Source organism: Leptinotarsa decemlineata, unplaced genomic scaffold (genome assembly GCF_025532065.1).
Source record: "Leptinotarsa decemlineata unplaced genomic scaffold, Ldec_3_MD MMD2_tig00002974_RagTag_RagTag, whole genome shotgun sequence".
In the NCBI taxonomy this organism is placed as follows: Eukaryota; Metazoa; Arthropoda; class Insecta; order Coleoptera; family Chrysomelidae; genus Leptinotarsa; species Leptinotarsa decemlineata.
In genome coordinates, this window is record NW_027412578.1 from 8,739,362 (window position 1) to 8,758,527 (window position 19,166).

The following is a 19,166-nucleotide window of genomic DNA, read 5'->3' on the forward strand; positions in this document are numbered from 1 at the left end:
AAGCAAAAAGGAAAAAGAGAGCGAAAGAGGCTAGAGTGGCAGCAACTATAATTGCACCTTCCTCTTTCTCACTCCACCTCCAACAGCAAGGGCACTTCCTGCGGCGGACACCAAGAGCTCCGCCTTGAATAAATGCAAGGAACCGGCTGCCCCTCACTTGAGTACCACCACAGAGGGAACCCCAAAAAGGTTAAAGAAGCCGCACAACGACAGTAATGTCGCTGCACCTTCCAAAACCTTCGCGGAGGCCGCCGTGAGACACCTCAAGGTTGCCTACACCTGCCGATATAAAGGAGATGTCTCCTAGTGACCTGTCCACCTTCCTGGAAAGGACAGGATGGCCGATGACCTAGGAGGACAACTCCTCGGGAGGAGTACAATGGGTCAAATGTGGCCTAAGTGCCGTGGGTCTACACTCACCCTCCATACTCTACAGATACAGATAGGTAGTCATATCACCTGAATATTATATTCATAGTATATTTTACAACAAATGTTTAACGTGATTCTTTTAATTGACACCAGTTTTCCATTAATGGGAGAGATTTATCAAAGCTGTATACACGTCACTGATAAATCAGGAATGGAGTCGTATTTCCTGTGAATAATTCATTTTTGAATTGTAAAGCCCTGTTTCATCCATCAGAATCATCAATTCGTTGTTGTTTTTGATCGGTCGCGCGGCCCCCACTTTGAACAGAGCTTTCACATTCCAAAATATCCACGCACGATATCTGTTAATCTGTCAAATCTGCTTTTCCGTTAACTAGCTGTCGCACCCCTACGAACGACATCTCGACAAGTCGAAACTTGGGCGAGCCAAGGACTAACGAGGTCTCACCTTTTAACGTGTGATTCCTAACACGGGTTGGACGATAGTGAAAATCGATCGTCCGACCTTGCGGTTCGAATCACCGGTTCACACAGCTATAAATTGAGTCAGTCATCCACATCAATCCACCAGGCTACCGTTTCTCTTTGAAGAAAATAATTTTTCAACGATGTAAAACTGTTGAAATCTATTTTTTTCGTTAACCAGCTGCTGCCCCCATACGAAAGACGACTCTCAGAAGTAGAGCTGAGGATTGACGAGGTATTACCTTTCAACGTGCGATTTCTAGCACGGGTTGGACGATGGGCAGTGAAAATCGATCGTCCGGCATCGCGGCTTAAACCACCGGCCTACACAACCAGCTAGCGTCCGTCCAATGAAATCATCAATTTGAAAGAAATGTTAAAAGTGGCATTCTTGTAATTTTCAACTATAATTTTTTTCTGAATAGTCTTAGGCATTATTTATGATTCATGAAATATCTGATGTACTTTTTGCTAAAATCGCGGCCGATAATATACTTCCATTCAATAAAAAAAATCATTTTCTAGTAGTATTAATCCAATAATCATTGAAATTGTAATACTTATTTTCATGAATGAATATTTGCGAAAAGGTGATGCAATCGTACAACATTTGAATGGTTTTGGAACCGTTTCAACAATATGACGTAAAACAATATCTGAAGTGAGCTCTTATTGTTAATTCGATATCAGTACAGAGGCGATCTTATCAGACTCCTAATAAATGGCATTCGTTAAAAAAATGAAATCAGGAGTTTTCAATTACTTATCTAAAAAAATTATAGATATGCTACTCTATAAATGGTTTGATAAATATTCGAATCAATTAGTTTCAGTGAATATTTCGACATGAAAAATATTCTTATTATCTTCCACCTTTTAGTGGCTGCCTCAGGTGAGTATTTTCGCTAAAAAACGTGATACTGAATTTCATTTCATTGCAATCTGGTTTTCGATACAACAATTTGAGTTCAGTGAAAGACATTTCAACAATCGGTTAGGTTAGGTTAGGTTGAGTCCAAAGTGAGTGGGTCTATACGACCCTCCACCGCAACCCGCAAGGGTTTATTGTGGCTCACACCTATTCACACTCGACCAAATAAACCCAGCTTGTATAGTGAGTGGTCTTTCAGGTCATATGGTAAGAGTACGGGTCTGCCGAACTCTAAAAACCTGATTCGATTCCCAGCGGGGACGGCACAAAGTATATGCTCTGCTGTATATTATATTCGGTTCGGAGACATTCATCTTTTTGGAGAAAACCGATGCCGCGAAACCTGGGTTTTCGTGGCATTGCATTGCAACGCACCAGAGTTGATAGTAAAGTCTTTTATCAAGCTTTAGCAAGCTTTATGAGTTGAATATAAGAAATCAACTGCTTTCATTTTTAACTATGAACAAGCTGCTATCTTCAAGTCAGCATGGTTTCACAAAAGGCAGAAGTACTGAAACTGCTTTATATAATTTTCAAGAAAATGTAATGACAGCCTTGGATGGAAAAGTCCGGATTTGTGGGATATTCATTGACTTTTCTCGGACCTTTGATTGTGTTAATCATGACCTCTTATTACATAAGTTTGAGAGTTATGGTATAAGGGGTGTAGCCTTGATTTTAATGAAGTCATACTTAACTGATCGATCCCAGAGTGTAATCATCAACACAACTCAGAGCCAATCTCTCATTGTTAATCAGGGAGTTCCCCAAGGCACAATTCTTGGACCTTTGTTATTTTCAATCAATGCTAATGATCTCATTAATTACCTTCTTGACATCTCTAAAGTCCAAATAATATCATATGCTGATGATACAAATCTACTCCTAACTGATGAAGATACTACTGAACTTGTGATAACATCAGAAATGGTACACAATAAAGTAATGGAGTGGTCCGAAATAAATCTTTCAACGGTAAATGTATCGAAAACGTCTTTGATGAAATTTACTTTGAGGGGAACTATGGAACAGTTTCAAATTTTCAAGGGCAATGACATGAATGTATATGCTAGTGAAACAACTAAGTTGCTTGGACTAACAATCAATTATAAATTATGCTGGGAACCACACGTCGATATACTTTGTAAAAAGTTGAGAAAAATTGTTATGCGTTGAAGTTCTTATCAAATCATTGTCACGAAAACATACCTACTATTAATCGTTTATTATGCAAACATCAACTGTCATCTGCGATATGGTATTCTCAACTGAAGTATATGTACCTCTTGGTCGCGTGTTTTCGCTCTGCAAAAATTTGCTGTGAGAATTGTTACAGGACTAAAATGGAGGCAGCCATGTAGAGAGGCTTTTAAGCGACTAAAGATCTCTCAATTTGATAATTAAAAAAAAAATTGTAGTTGACAACATTTTTTGGTCTCAGGTTCATGTACTTATTACAAATATTATAGAAATTGACAAAGTCAATGAATGACCTTTCGGTTTTAGTTTTTGTGTCCAGTACTTTGAGGTTTAGTTCTTGGCCCATATCTTTAATATGATCTATTTGCATACCTTTCCGTTCTTTATTATGTATGCTCCAGAAATAGCAATAATCATTGCAACCTAAAAATGAATTTAATTTGTTGTTTCACTCCATTTTACCACTACTTTTCGAGAAATATTATTAATATATAATTATATCGACAAAATGGCTTAGACTTTCGCGGCTGAGGTTGTCAGTGTCACTGTTTTTCGAGTTTGAAAGCCGTGGATTTTTTGAATTTCTTCTTCTTCGAAGCCTAAAAGTTAGTCATCGGACAGCAAGCCATGATGGTGAAACCTCTGAAAAAGCTAGCAACTCGCGCCAGCGAAACGTCAGGAAGAAATTCTAAAAATCCACGGCTTTTAAACTCGAAAAACAGTGACACATATAAATATATCAAATCCCACTTCCAGCAGTGGGATTTGACCTCCGATCAGTTTCAACCTTCAAGTTGTGCCTAAGTATTCAAACGGGTAATGATTAGTTTAAAATGGAGGAAGTAGAAAAAAAGGGTTTTTATCATCAACTTATTATCGTCCTTTCATCTTCAGCGAAACCTGGATTTGGTCCAACAGACCAGGAATGGGGATTCGTCCAAGTGAGAGAAAACGCTGATCTATTCTGGTGGCTCCATTACACTACCGCCAACGTTTCCAAACCTACTGAAAGACCGCTCATCATTTGGTTACAAGGAGGGCCCGGAGCATCGTCTGTGGGTTACGGCAATTTCGCTGAAATCGGACCTCTAGATGCGGATTTGAAACCAAGAAATACAACTTGGGTAAAAAACGCCAATATTCTTTTCGTCGATAACCCTGTGGGAGTTGGATTCAGTAACGCCAAAAGTTATGTAGACCTCACCACTACAAATCGACAAATTGCCGATGATTTTCTGGTATTTCTCAAGAAGTTTTACGAAACACTTCCCGAATTCAAGAAAGTACCACTGTATATTTTCTGCGAATCTTATGGAGGAAAGATGACAGCTGAAATAGCTTTGGTAATTGATAATGTAAGTATGCATAACTTGTCGGAGAGCATTTTATACGTGATATTATGAATTTTAGGCTGCACGCAAGGGTGAAATTGCTAGTACTTTGAAGGGTATCGGACTCGGGGACTCTTGGATATCCCCAATTGATTCTGTCCTCACTTGGGCACCGTACTTACTTAACTTGGTAAGCCTTATAGAAACTTGTTGATTGTATTCATTATGTTAGTGAAAAATCAGACGATCTGTTGATGACTTCACCTCAATTCTGCAGAAGGCACGAGGTCTTATATCAGCTCATACTCTCTGAGCAAGAAGACAAGTCACTTAGAAGTATTCACTGAAACTTTCCTGCTGAGATTATAAACACATATTATTCAATATTGATTCAGGTCTAAGACCAGTAGTTGATAGGGTAAAACATTCCTTTTCAATACATACTTATGATATGATAGAGATAGTATCAAACACAGTTAAACGAACTCAAATTCGCCTTTCGCCAAAACGTTCAAAAGTTTTTCTTCCATATTTTCATTAAGTTACTGACAAAGTAAGGTGATCCAAATCTCACATGACCAGACCAACAGACGAGTCTTTGAGCCTATGAACATCAGATCCAGCTTCATCCCTCTTCAAATACCGTCTCCACCATAAGCGGATCATTTGCCTCCAAGGCAAATGATCCGCGAAACTAGTGAAACTATAAAACCTTCAACCGTCTCAACAAACGAAAACAATTCACAGAGGTCATCGCATACTTGAAAATTCAATATAACACACCCCGCCGCTATAAATCACACTTACCACCGTCCTTTTACCCTTCGAAGGTTAGTAATATCGGACGAAGGCCCAAGAATAACGACAGTTGTATGGGCGACCAAATCACTTCGGCACTTTAAATCTCACTATGAACATGCTGAATTTCCAAGTCTGTTTCAAAAGTGACTAGAAATACTTTTGCTTATTCTCATAATAATGTGTAGATCTAGTCTGGCGTGGATTCACATACCACACAGTTGGAGGGCGGCCAGAGTGGTACATATACTTGGAGTGGGAGGCAAAAACCCTCACTCCAAATCGGTACAACAAACATACTTCCTACTATAAAGACTGGGAAAAGTATTCTGTACGGGAATATCAAGCGGGTTCCTTTTTGCATCCCCCTGCTCCCCCTGCATACCAGTATGCTCATAAACCAAGTATCAAATCGATGTATTCAGCACTAATAACCTTTTAGAAAAAAATCATCTGATCCTCCAGCAGGTTCACCGCAGAACAACTCGACCGCGATTCAATTATCCTTAGATTCACTGAGGAATGCTCGACACTAACAACCATAGCCGCCGGTTAGTTTTTGGGGGCCCCCATGCAAAAATTCAGTTAGGAATAGTCAAGACAAAACAATTCAAGTGATCGCGAAAGAATAGCACCTAAAGGCTGACTTTCGACCAAAAGAGGTCAGATGTCAATTTTGGTGAAGTGCCCATCAGTAAGTTGAGGACCGCTCGGAGGGCGAGGGTGGATGGATTGGTGTATTAGGTTCTCCTCGCTAACTAGCTGGGGGGGAGGGGGGAAAGCTTCCACTTCAGGGCACTCAACCCGGGATGGAGCATGGGGGGATCCTTCAACAATGAAAAGATCGCGGTGGCTATATTTCTTTATATCGAAATAGCCTTTGACAACCTGAATCTATTAGATTGGTTTTTGCTGTAAACAGCATGGGCAGAACAGCAACTACCGTTCTATTAGATGGAGCAACCCCAAAATCACCAAGGGTTGCACAGAGAGTGTTGTACGATATTCATAGATGGTGCAAGATAAAACTTCAACGAAACTGTGAGTCCTCTTCATCACGAAGAGGAACTTGGATGATTCAACTCCACTTTTCTTTAGTGCTAGCGTTATTCCAGTTACAGCCTTTGAAGCCTTAGGACTCAAATCATCGAGTGTTGAAAGGAAGAATGCAATGATGACTGTGTGGCGAAGAAACGTACAATTGAAAATTCTCTACTCCTACTTCCCTTCACTTGATTGATTTCAGAAGTTTAGTGTTGCTAGACAACAAGAAAAACTTTTGCAAGCATTGCATCCGCGAGCAAATTGATCTGAGAAGTAGTTGTGTGACGAAGCTCAGTTGAACTTTAAAATTTTAACAAAAATAACAATGTATGAAAATACCTTCTCCATACCGGAACAAAAATACTGTCTCTCAACGCAAGTTTCGCTAACCATCATCAGGAGATGACTACAACAGTAGTAGAAGTAATAGTATTGCTGTCTTGAAAAAGCAGTATCTTTTATTTCTTTTCATCATTTATTGAATTGAATTTATACAGCCGCGGCCAGCAGATTTGGCGCTCCTACTTCGCTTCGGAAACGAAACCAGCCAAAGCAGTATATATTTATTTACCGTGCGAAACATTTGTTTTTTTTCGCCGATAGTTTGTGCAGTGTGTTTGATGAATCAAAATAGAAAATACTCTGATTACAAAGGGCAAAACGGAGCATCAAGCCAATACGGGGATGATCCTAGAAGTACCCGGCCTGACCTAGAGATGACGCTAGTTGTTTGAAGAATATCACTGTATTAGAAAAAACACAATCTATAAAGCATATGTTTCTTGTTTGAAGACGCTGCGTTGTTTAATATTCGTTTGGCAGCCATCAATAGTGAATACTTTCGGTGAATTTGTGAAAATGGAGGAAATTGATCATCGTTATGTGGTACAATACTTTCATTTGAAAGGCCTCAGCCCAATCAATATAGAAGCTGAACTGAGTTTTACACTGGGTTACTCTGCTCCTTCATTTACAACACCAAAATATTAGGTAAACAGAGTTTAAACGATTATCTACGGCGAGTATTGTGCAAACTTATTGCAACGTTTTAGTGAAGAAATCAAGCAAAAACAGCCGCATTTGGCTTAGAAAGAAGTGTTTCTTCATCAAGACAATGCAACAGCTCACAAACTTAGCAGTCATTGCAATGACCAGAATTAACGAATTAAAGTTTGAATTGTTACCTCATGAACTCTATTCGCCAGTTTTAACCCCCTCAGATTATTTTCTGTTCTAAAACTTGAGAAAATGGCTCAGTGGTCAGAGATTTTCCAACGATGAAGAAGGGATGTCGGCAGTTAATGGCTATTTTAGGGAACAAGCTCTTATTATAAAAACGATAGCGAACTTTTTTGCCGTCGCTGGGAAAAGTATAATAATAATAATAATAATAATAAATCGGCTTTATTGATAATACAAAAAAAACAATACAAAGATATATTTGAAAATGAAAATAGTTTACAGGAGATTCTGGTACTCCTTGGCGAAGTCTAGCTCAAAGCTACTCTAACTCAACCAACAAGCACCACTCCATAATGCACGCAAACATACAAAAATAGGAGCAATTAACAGTGATGGTACCACGAAATGAGAACCGTAAATAAAATAATAATTTGTGATTACCTTCTGAAGATAGTTGATAAATAATTTAATTGAACTGATCTGTTGTCTAAAAAGTAAAAGTTGACATTACTGACTATCATAGATATAATTATCATAGTATACATATAGAGCTATATAAAAGTATAAGGAGATTATGTTGAATACAAAATTTGGTACTTCCGGGACCACCAATTTTGGAAAATTACAATCATTATTATTAAAGAATTTCATCTACTCATATTTTGTTATGTTCAGTGTTATGATGAATTGGTTATGTTCTGTGTTTTGATTTGATCATTAATGAAAGAGTTTAAATTTGAATGAACTCTTAACTTTGTAGTTCTTCTGAAATGTTTTTGACTTTGATTGTATTTTTCAGAAAAATATACTTACAGTAACTTTGTTCAGTAGTTTATTTATTTTAGTATTTTTGGGGAATGCTTTCCTTGCATCCTGTCACTATCACATTGTGAAATTGAACCTGTTCGATTATAAAACCTAGGTTTCAACTTTTTAAATTTGTGGTCACTGAAAAAGACGTAATATTATAAATGTCTATGATATACACTTAGGATCTCATTTATACCCATCGATTTGTTCATTCTTGTTGACTTCCAGGGAGCAGTAGATCAACAGTGCTATGAAAAAATAATGGCTGTAGCTAATGTAACAAAACAGGCTTTAGATCAAGGAAAATTTGAAGAAGCCACATCTTATTGGGTTCAGACTGAAAGAGTAATCAGTGAAGTAGCGAATGTTGACTTATATAACATTCTTAAAAAAATTCCCTCTTTCGGACGTCGCCATAATTTATGTGAGTATCAAATCGTATAAGTAATTTTTCATATTTTCTTTTCTTTGGTAAGATATGACTACGATAAGGGGTCTAATTCAGGACCAGACATGAAAAAAAAATCATCTACTGAATAAATTGCAGAATAAATTGCAGCAAATACAATTGTTTTTCAGCAGTAATAGTAATTTAAAAACTTCACAAAGTCATTGTAGCTTATTTCATCAGTTTTGACTTCCATTGTCTAATATAATATAAATTGATTTGAAATCCCTGAAAAAAATAAAAAGATCAACCAAAAATAACAATTTTATCAAAACAAAAAACTGAAATTACAAGGAAATAACATACAAGCTACAACCAGAAAATAAAAAATTGAAATATTAATAAAAGCTGAAAAATTAAAGAATATTTTTAACAAAAATAAAAAATAAAAATTAAAAAATTCCAAACCAAGTTACGTCACGACGTTTCGATTGTTAGTATCCGCAATCATCTTCGGGTGATAATTTGATAACAGTTATCACCATACGACGATTGTGGGTACTAACAATCGAAACGTCGTCACATAACTTGGTTTGGAATCTTTTAATTTTTATTTTTATTTTTCATTTTCATTTCATAATAAAATTGTTACTTTCGATTATTCTTTTTATTTTTCTCAGGGATTTCAAATCAATTTATGTTATATTAGACAATGGAAGTCCGAACTGATGAAATACACCACGAAACATTGTCATCCACGTCATTGTAGCTTTTTTCTTGCAACTCATTTGGAACACATAAATTTTGCAGAAGAATGAATGTTTTCTGCGATAATCCATTTAACAGAATAGCACGTTTTATACTGGCATCTGTAACATTATTCGCTACAAAGAACTGTTCCAGACAATTTATATGCACTGTCCAATGGTGGATTTTTGGGTCGAATTCGGGATGTAAACCAACAATCGAGGTCGCTATTTTTGTACACTCGCGCACTGTTTACTCAGTTGCAATTTACTAATAATTTACTATAAATTCCTCAGTTCGTTTTTACAACTTACGCTAGTTGCATACACACCGATTTTGGACGGCCGACTTTGTACCGGTCGTCCAAATTCCAATAGTGAACCACATGTGGGAGTGGGACCTTGCACACATGCCGACCGGTGATCGTCGCCGGTAAAATACCGGTGAGCAGCCGTCCACTGCCACTGTATCGCCGGCAGTACCGGGAAGTAGTGGCGTACATGACTAAATACACTCTTGCATACTCACCGGTTTTTTACCGACCATTCCAGTCTCAAATGCTCGGTGAAATTGTAGTTATTACGCATGTACTTCGTTTTGGTAGTGCGTGCTAATTACGACAACAAAGCAACTGATAGTTCGACCGATAAAAATCCGGTGAGTGTGCAAGCACCCGCTACCAATAAAATATCGGCCGATTTTATACTGGCCGTCCAAAATCAGTGTGTGTGCAACTAGCGTTATAATAATAATGATAATAATGTTTATTGTTACAAAATCAAACGTTTTTTATTAGACGTTTGATATTCTAAGCCTCATAGTAATATGAGGCTTAGAATAAACAAAAATCCACCGAAGCTGATATTATCAGCTTGTGTGTGGTGACATATTATTCTGGTGTGATGTTGACGAATCAAATGTAATACAGTCAAATTAATGGAAAAGAAAACAAGGGTAAAAATGAGATTATAGGTTAACCAAAAGAATGTGTTTTCAACTAGCTTGAGAGTTTCGGATATAGCTTAATTATGTTATGGTTCTTCAATTATTCTCGTCGCCACTTTGTTATGTCTAGGGTTTTAACAATAAATTGCCATTAAGGTAATTGCTTTATTTCCAAAAGCAGACAAAATACCATCCAATGCCACACTCAATCCCCAAATTGAACTCTATTCCGAATGAGAAAAGAGTAGGGATGACATGCGTAGAGTAGGGAGGGATGATAACTCCGGACAATCGCATAGGTTAGTTTCATTTTCTTGTTAACACATCCTCATAGAGGTGTATCCACTAGCCCCATATTGTGGAGGTGTTTCCACAGTTGACAATAACCAGTCGGAAACTCCTTTCCTGGCTATTTCTTTTGTGGCGATTGAGATACCAGCCATTTCTGTTTGGACCACGCTGGTATTTCTTCCCATTCCCCACTCAATTATTAGGCTTAGTGATCTGGAGTACACTCTACATCCTGAGCTTTCTTTGGTTTTCCAGCCGTCTATAAAAAAGCGTATTGCATTTGTAGCATCTGACTCAGTGTTCTGTTTCATTTGTATTTTGTAGGGTTTATTTAACACAAACCGGGGTTCAATTGCACTGGTGGCCTGCTGCAGCCTTGCTGCATCTGTGATTGACTTTCTAAGTCAATCACAGATGAGCCAATTCATTACCTAACAGTTGTGTTTCGATTATTTTCATTCATAGATAAGCCTTGAGAATTTACCTTCTTCAAAAAGGTAGAAATATATAAAAATTGTTTCAGTTAAACCATCTGTTTCCGATGAAGTGGAATCTAAGATCGATGTGATTTTAAACGGTCCTGTGAGAGAAGCCCTCAATATTACTCGATATTCGATGGAAGATGATGTATTCGAAATGTTGTACGGGGACTTCATGAAACCAGTTACCAGCATCGTTGAGGAACTTCTGAACAATACAGATATTTTTGTTGCAGTCTACAATGGACAGCTCGATCTAATAGTGGACACACCTGGTGAGTTTTGTTGTTGACAACAGAATAAAAATAAACAGTACACTTGGAAAGGATAACTTTGTCATTTTTATTGAGAATATTGTATAGTCTTTCAAAATAGAGTCAACCACGGCCTACTTATATCAAAAATTCAAGCGCTTGGTATAGTTCAGGATGTTTTGCAAGTAATCAATAGCTTCTTAACTGGTAGAACACTGTCTGTAAAATACGGAGATACAACATGTACGCCCATTCAGGTTCCATCAGGGGTACCGCAGGGATCCCGGAAAGATTTTATATTGTGCTTTTGTAAGATCCATTCTTGAATATTGTTCAGTTGTATGGGAGACCCATACTATAATGTAAATATCGATTTGATTGAGAATGTTCACAAGAAATTCTTAAGGAATTGTGTTTTTGACTTTGGTATTCATCGAAATGAATATGAGTACAGTCAACCTCAACTAAATTAAATATAAAATCATTGGAAGATAGGAGAATTTCTATGAACTTGAGTTTTCTCTTCAAATTAATAAATAGCGACATAAACTGCTCAGAACTACTTCAACTAATAACTTTTCATATCAAACAAAAATATACGAAAAATCCTGACATTTTTCATATAAATTAATTCCATACCAATTATGCTTTAAACAGTCCGATTCCTCGTATTTTGAAGCTGAGAAATCAATATCATATCATAATAACTTAGATCTGTTCAATGTATCACTTTAGGTCTTCAAAAATCAATTAAAAAGGCCATGACGTTTTCGAAGCTTTTCTTTACCTTACCATTTTCTTTGTGATTACTAGATTTATTACATCTTTTTTCTTGTGAGTACCAGAATTGTTTCATCTATTAGTAATGTCACTAGACGTAAGACAAGTTAACAACAACAGGCAACTAGATGCCTATGAGAGTGTGGAAATGAGTAAACATAATAGTATTATGGATAACAATGACTGACTTATACCAAATAGCATACTATATAGCTTGTTAAAATAATATTGTTGGTTTACTGAATAGTACATAAGGACACATACAAAAATAAATTTAGATAGGCAATATTGTGAAATCAATTTTTAAATAGCTGAAAATTGTTTTATATACAGCTATAACATTAAAACATATATTGTAAAATAATAGATAGGGCAAAATTGTAAAATTAATTTAGGGTGGAAACCTGTATGATTGGTACACCTGTGTGGTTTACCTGTATCGTATATCTATATAGCATAAATAACGTTAGCTTCGCGTTAGTTTCTATTTTAATCTTCCTCTTGAAGATGATCACTTGGTGATCGAAACACGTGTCGAGGTGTTAAAAATAACGATTGCCAGACAGTCAACAAGTCTAAAATGATATATTCTGTACTTTTGTTCATTTCCTTCCATCAATATATAATAGGGTTATTGTCAAACTACTCGTTTCCACTGAGCTTTTCCTGATATTTCATAGAAATTTCAATTAGTTTCTAATAGTTTTCTGTTTATTACAACTCCGGCACATATTAATTCCATTGGTTCCTAGGAGTTTGTTTTCTGAGTGGCGTATATGAAAAGTTAAACATATAGGCAAAAATATTTCATTTCCACTCCACTTCTGACCGTTATTTAGAACTATTGATTTTGCAGGGACTGTAAAGTGGATTGATAATTTGAAATGGAAAAACAAATCTTCATGGGAATCTTCAGAAAGGTCAGCATTCGCGAATGATGGTTATTACCAAGGATATGTCAAGAAATATGGGAATTTTGCCTTTTATTGGATTGACAGATCTGGGCATATGGTAAGAACTTTCTGCAACATAAGCAATTATCAAATATAACGATTTTTTAATGAATAGTTCTCCAATAATTTTGATTTTGTTTCAGGTACCAATTGACAATCCATCTGCGATGGATTATATTCTCAAGGATGTGACGAATAACTTCAAAGTATAACTGTGATAACCTTAAAAATGTCACCGTTTGATTTTAAACTTTGTATTATTTACAGTACTAACTTTTTTGTTGTGGATTATTCGTTTTTTTATCAAATGCTTCCTTTGATATAGTATTCATTGGAAAGTGATTGAAAAGTGATATACCATCGCACTAAGTTACTCAGATAATATTTCCTTACTGGGTCGGATATTTCCGATTTCAAGATAGAAAAAGATATGACGACATAGTAAGAATAAAAAAATCTGGAGTGAACTAACTTCCCAATCAGATCTCAGAGTGGGTCTGATTGAAGGACATCATTCAAAAGATGTCAATGTGTTGTACCACTATTCCTGGAAGTTAACAGGATCTACTACTAATTACTAGGAAAATATAACGCTAATCGCATTTGCTAATGGATCCAATAGCAAACTAAATATAAAAGCCAATGATTATCTTCAAAAGAAAGAAAGATACTTATGATGCACTGTTTGGAACCTTTGGTGTAGTAATGAATATCACTGGAGTTCTTTCCCAACACCAAATCGTTATTTTTAACACCTCGACACGTGTTTCGATCACCAAGTGATCATCTTCAAGAGGAAGATTAAACCAGATTAAACCAGTTTATCATCTTGAAGATGATCACTTGGTGATCGAAACACGTGTCGAGGTGTTAAAAATAACGATTTGGTGTTGGAAAGGAACTTCAGTAATATTCAGAAAGAAAGATTATCAAAAAACCGGTCTGTTGTTTTTTCTGCTCGGCGAGGTGGAGTGACATTTTGTTGTTCGCCCCAACTTACGAAGATGAATGAAATACTCTGAAATACTCAATTATGGAATATCATTGACTTCAGGTCGATGAGGATCACTATCTTGTACTGATGAGTGGCTAATGAGCCTGAAACCGGTCTGCAAGTGTGCCCGTTCCAAAATTTAAAGTCAACTCTTTCAGTTGTATTACCAATTGCATATGCACGAAATGTTCTGAGAAGATTCCTGCACTGACGCCTGTCGGATATAATCCAACGCCCTTCGTGGTATTAGCCAGGAAAGTAGTTGTTTTCTGATAGGCGTCAGTCCATTCAACCTACTGTGTAGGTATAATCGAGACTGACTTAAACGTTTAAATTTCATTTCTTTACATTTAGAAACATTATGTCTGTGGCTGATGAGGTGAAACAAGCACTGGATGAAGGAGAATTTTAGTTGGTTACAATTCTGGTATTAAACTTAAAATAGCATACACCATCCCGCTGATGGTTCTCACCAGTTGAAACAAATAATAAATTAGTCGATACGAGTGCTTCTTCAGGAACAAAACGAAATAGTGTTAAATTTTTCTGTTATTCAAAGAATGTGAATTTTCACGACGGCAAATAACTGTGTCCAGGCTATTTTTGAGTTTTTGTCTACGATTGCGTTAGACATTAATAAATGTGATGAAGGAACCGATGAAGTGTTTCAATTGTCATCTCAGCTGATAGTATCTGAAACCTGAACCAAAAAAAACAAAGCATTTTTGATCCAACACCAAACAGCGCTGTTTCGATTCGCCGTAGATTTCATCAGAGCTACTAGGATGAACCACAAATGAACTGCTGGACTCAACAAAGAGTGAGCAAAAGCAATGATATCTCTTCTTACAAAGAAGCCATCTTTAGTATCAATAGAAATCACAATTCACTAATATTAAAGATAAATGAGAATGTCCAAGCCGATCTGTTTCGAAGCCAAGCTTCAAAATCAACCACCAAATTAGCTTCCAAATTAGAAATTGCAAATGAATGAAATGTTTACATTTCTATATTAAAATCCGGTCTTCTCCATAGAGTCTGATTTCTGAAGAAATATGTAACAACCTAGTCCAGAAAGACTAGGCTGATAATTTTCGATTATAGAAACATGTAAAAAAAAGTAATGCAAATTATGAAATTATGAAACAACAAGAAAAATTAATTGGCGCTCCGGGGGGACATGATTAATTCTAGTGGCACATTTGCTTTTTCAGCTGCAGGAAAACCCGGATAAACCTGCATCACCACATCATCTGGAAATCTTGATCTACTGATGACCTCTCTTTCATATAATAAAATGTAGTGTGACTCGAGAGGATCCAATAAATTCAAGTTATTGCCAGAATTCGGAACAATCCTGTTGTTCTAACGAGTATCCAGTGGACTTCAAAGACTAGGAAATCGGTTGGTGGGAAAGATGATACATTCTTACGAAACTGCAGCTGCATGAACCGGTGTTTGAGTTTGGTTCATCGTTCATCGTTAATACCTCCTTCTTGAAATTCTTCGTCATGAACAACACTTGTAAAATTCTCTTTATGTAGCAAGTGTTTCCTGAATTATCTGATCCAATTTTCTTCGCAAGATTTTGTGGACAGCTGTCTACTGATTTGTAAGGAAGAACATGTTCCACAGAATCTGTATCGAAACCATTTCTCAGGCTTCAATTAATCCTTTCAAGTTTTGAAGGGTTTCGTAGAGGGATCGATTCGGTTCTTGCTTCATAAAGTTCTTCCACTGAAAGGTAACCAGAACTGCAGCTCATATTTTGAAAGCAAGAAAAACCTATGTCCATTGATCTCACTGAAAAAGAAGGTGGATCAATCACTTGCGAAATAACCTTGATAGGAGACTGATAAATACTCACATATCTCGACTTGTTTTGAAAAGATTTTAGTTCCGTACTGAAATAAGAGCAATGATTCCAAGAATCAAAGCTAGATGGGAAGCCTTGACTGTGTCAACGCAAGTGAAGTCCCATACAGATAAATGAAGTTGATCATTATCATAACAACGAAATAAATAATGACAGTTATTTGACGTTAATTTTTTTTGTTAGTTGACATTTTGATATTTGGAAAATTTGCATGGTTTTTGTTCGCCATTATCGGTTTTATAATTTGTTCTCGAAATGAATGGATATGAAGAAACACAAAATTTTCACAAGGAATGTAATTTTGGCTAATTTTGGTGCAGAAATCTGAACCTTTCAAATCCTCTATCTTGTGGAGCAAGTACTTCCATGTTAAAAAGTACAGTTTCAGTGACAAAAATGGAAGTATAAGCACTTTTTCAAAGGTTATTGCATTTTTGAATTTATGGATATGCTCAGCCTCTAAAACTCAATTCATCCCTGTTTTCGAAGTTGGAAATATAATTTCCAAGTTTATGTATTTCGTTCAAAATCAACTCAAATTCCTCACGTTCGTTTTACGATAATTTTCAATCATGTTATATAATTATTTGTCTATCTCTTCATATACTAACTTGGCGTTATTTGATGATTTTTTCGGGATGTCTGTAGAAAAAATAGCAACTGGCGTTTGCTGTACAGCGTTCAGCCACCAAGTGATTATAGGATACATGCCAATCTGCCAATCAACACATATATCCAATGGATTCATTTGGGCACCAAGACACATGGTTATCTTTAGATCCTGCGACATGTCCATAGGGATAGTCTGACTTGTGTAGAACCTTCCCTAATTGAGCCATCCAGGTAAATTTTCAAATAAGGAGGATATTTCACTTCTACAGCAAATGATATAACCTCACCCCTGAAGAAAAGTGGAGTAAAAGTCATCCTGGTTCCTCCTCCTGGTCAGTATCCTGTGGATAGTGGTAAAATTTCAACGGACTAATATTGGAAAACGTCTTCTACATCGAATGTTTTGGAAGTCAATCAACATAATTGACATATTTCACATTTTAAAACTCCTCTGACATCTGTCGAGAGAGTTTGAAAATGAAGCGAACCAAAGAAAAAACATACTGTAGATTTTTTTATTTTTTATTTTTTTCAATTCTGAATACCTCTGGCTTATTCAAGCCTTCGAAACGTTGGGATAAGTATTTATTCCATTGCAAAGTTTTTTTTTGGTCAAAATTACTAAATACGACAAGTTACCGATACTGATATCAAATTCAATCAACCAATCGTGACGATAATAGAATTATATGTCATTCACGGATGCATGTTTTCCAGAAAACTCAACGGCTTCACGTAATTTGGAGGTATACATTTTCAAAAGAGAGGCCTGACGATAGATCTTTGTGGCATCCCAGATAGATTCTTTTAAGGGTTGTCCACTTTTCTCCAAGTATAACTACTTGATAGCCTCCATAAGGACCTATTCCTCTTCAGATTGAACATTTCATTTTAGTGGTAAGTATGGCAAAATAATGTGTTTGGGATCCAAGTGATCAAATTCACACCCAATCAGTCAACGGTTGAATTTCTACCTAGAATCAGCAATAGATTTGACGAGCAACTCGTTTATGCTGTGCTCTGAACAAGTGTTTGACATGCGGGTTGCATCGACTGCAATTCTTCTGATAGGTAAAATCTGCTTCTGTGATAGAAAACACACATTGGAAATTAAATCCTCGTTAACCCGCACGAATTTTGAATTCTGAGGATCACCGTATCCGTATATGATCGAACAGGTGGTCAACAAAAACCCCAATATAAACCCAGATTATATAGAATTGAAGAAAGTGAAATTTGCTTCATTGTTTCTAATTAAATAATCCTTTTTTGTGTTCTGTGCACTGATTGTACATTAAAGATAGTCTATTGTGAAATATTTTTGGAAATTAACAAACATAGATCCATTGTTTACGATAGACATTGATAACAAGTTTATAATATAAAACAAACACTTCATTAACATATTATGTTGGAATAACACAATGAGCATAGACGTAGTTGAAATTGTAAAACTTTCAAGATTATGTTAAATTATGTTATTGTATAAGCTACTCATGTAGACTCGTTTTGACCAGTGAATTTGATTATAAATATTTTGTTTGGTTTTTTCAATTGCCTTCCTCACTTTTCTGTCATGCCATTTTGTTATTTCTCTTTTCTAAATTTGTACTGGCCATTACAGTATTTGAAGTAATTAAGTAATTGTTCATTTCTTTCGAAGGGTTTCTGATTGATTATTCAAGACCTGGAAAGTAAAAATCATAAGAACCAGTGTAATAATAGAACCAGTTTCTAACAAGTACTTTCATTACAGCATTTCAACTTAAAGTCAATGTTCACTGGTAGTTATTTACTTTCAAATATGACCCTTCCCCATACTTGAAGATCAAACATTTTCCATGAACTAATTTATCACAAGCAAATAAAACATGTTTCGATCTAAGTTCAAATGAGAAGTCATTAATGAGAACAGTAAATAAGAGAAATTGTTCAGTACGATATAGATTTTACACATATTCAGATCCAATAGGTTCTTTTTCAATGTGTCAGTTGAACACTGCATAAATAATAACGATGTACGCTGTCTGTTCAAAAATAGACGAACTTTCATTTTTCTCAAAAAATATTAATTTACTCATCAATTCATCTTTGTAAATCTTCTTATAACATTATCAGACAAATTTTTTCCAATAGAGGTATTCTAACTACACAACTGAAACTTAAGCTTTGCAAAACTTTGATTTTTTTGTAAATTATCATATTGCAATTGCATATATGGACCAGCACTGACTTAATACCTCTCCAAAGGATTCAAAACTCTTGTTCAAGATTTTCCTTCGGTATACGTAAAATTGATCACATCAGTAGTAGGTTTGATGACTCCGGATGATTATGGCTTGAAAAAATACGCACTCTTATTTATGTAACAGACTTGTTAGTTTTTCCCAGATTAACAACTAACAACGAAATGGCTTTGTCTTGGTCATTCCCAAACACAGCTCATTTTTTACTCGTAGTTTTTCTTATATTTCCTCTAAACTGTATAATATATTGCATGGGGATTTCATAGTCTACACCATAGTGACATTTAAAAAAACGCTTGAAACTTTTTCCTAAATCCTAGCAATTGGTGCTCTGTATGTAGATTTTTGCTAAGCTTTTGTTATTATCTACTCATCTCAATAAGGCTTGTATTATTGTGTTGCTATACTTATTTTTAACATACATTTTTTCAGTATATATTTTTGTAA

At 35.9% G+C, this 19,166-nt stretch overlaps 1 protein-coding gene across 1 annotated transcript; it reads left to right on the forward strand.

Moving 5' to 3' along the window:
• Positions 1–1,596: 1,596 nt before the first annotated feature.
• LOC111506593 (retinoid-inducible serine carboxypeptidase) lies at positions 1,597–13,279 on the forward strand. Its single transcript, XM_023161717.2, has 7 exons — positions 1,597–1,750; positions 3,884–4,344; positions 4,400–4,510; positions 8,383–8,578; positions 11,049–11,279; positions 12,895–13,049; positions 13,135–13,279. The coding sequence occupies exons 1-7, from the start codon at positions 1,705–1,707 to the stop codon at positions 13,201–13,203; spliced, it is 1,269 nt and encodes a 422-aa protein (XP_023017485.2). The 5' UTR covers positions 1,597–1,704; the 3' UTR covers positions 13,204–13,279.
• Positions 13,280–19,166: the final 5,887 nt, after the last annotated feature.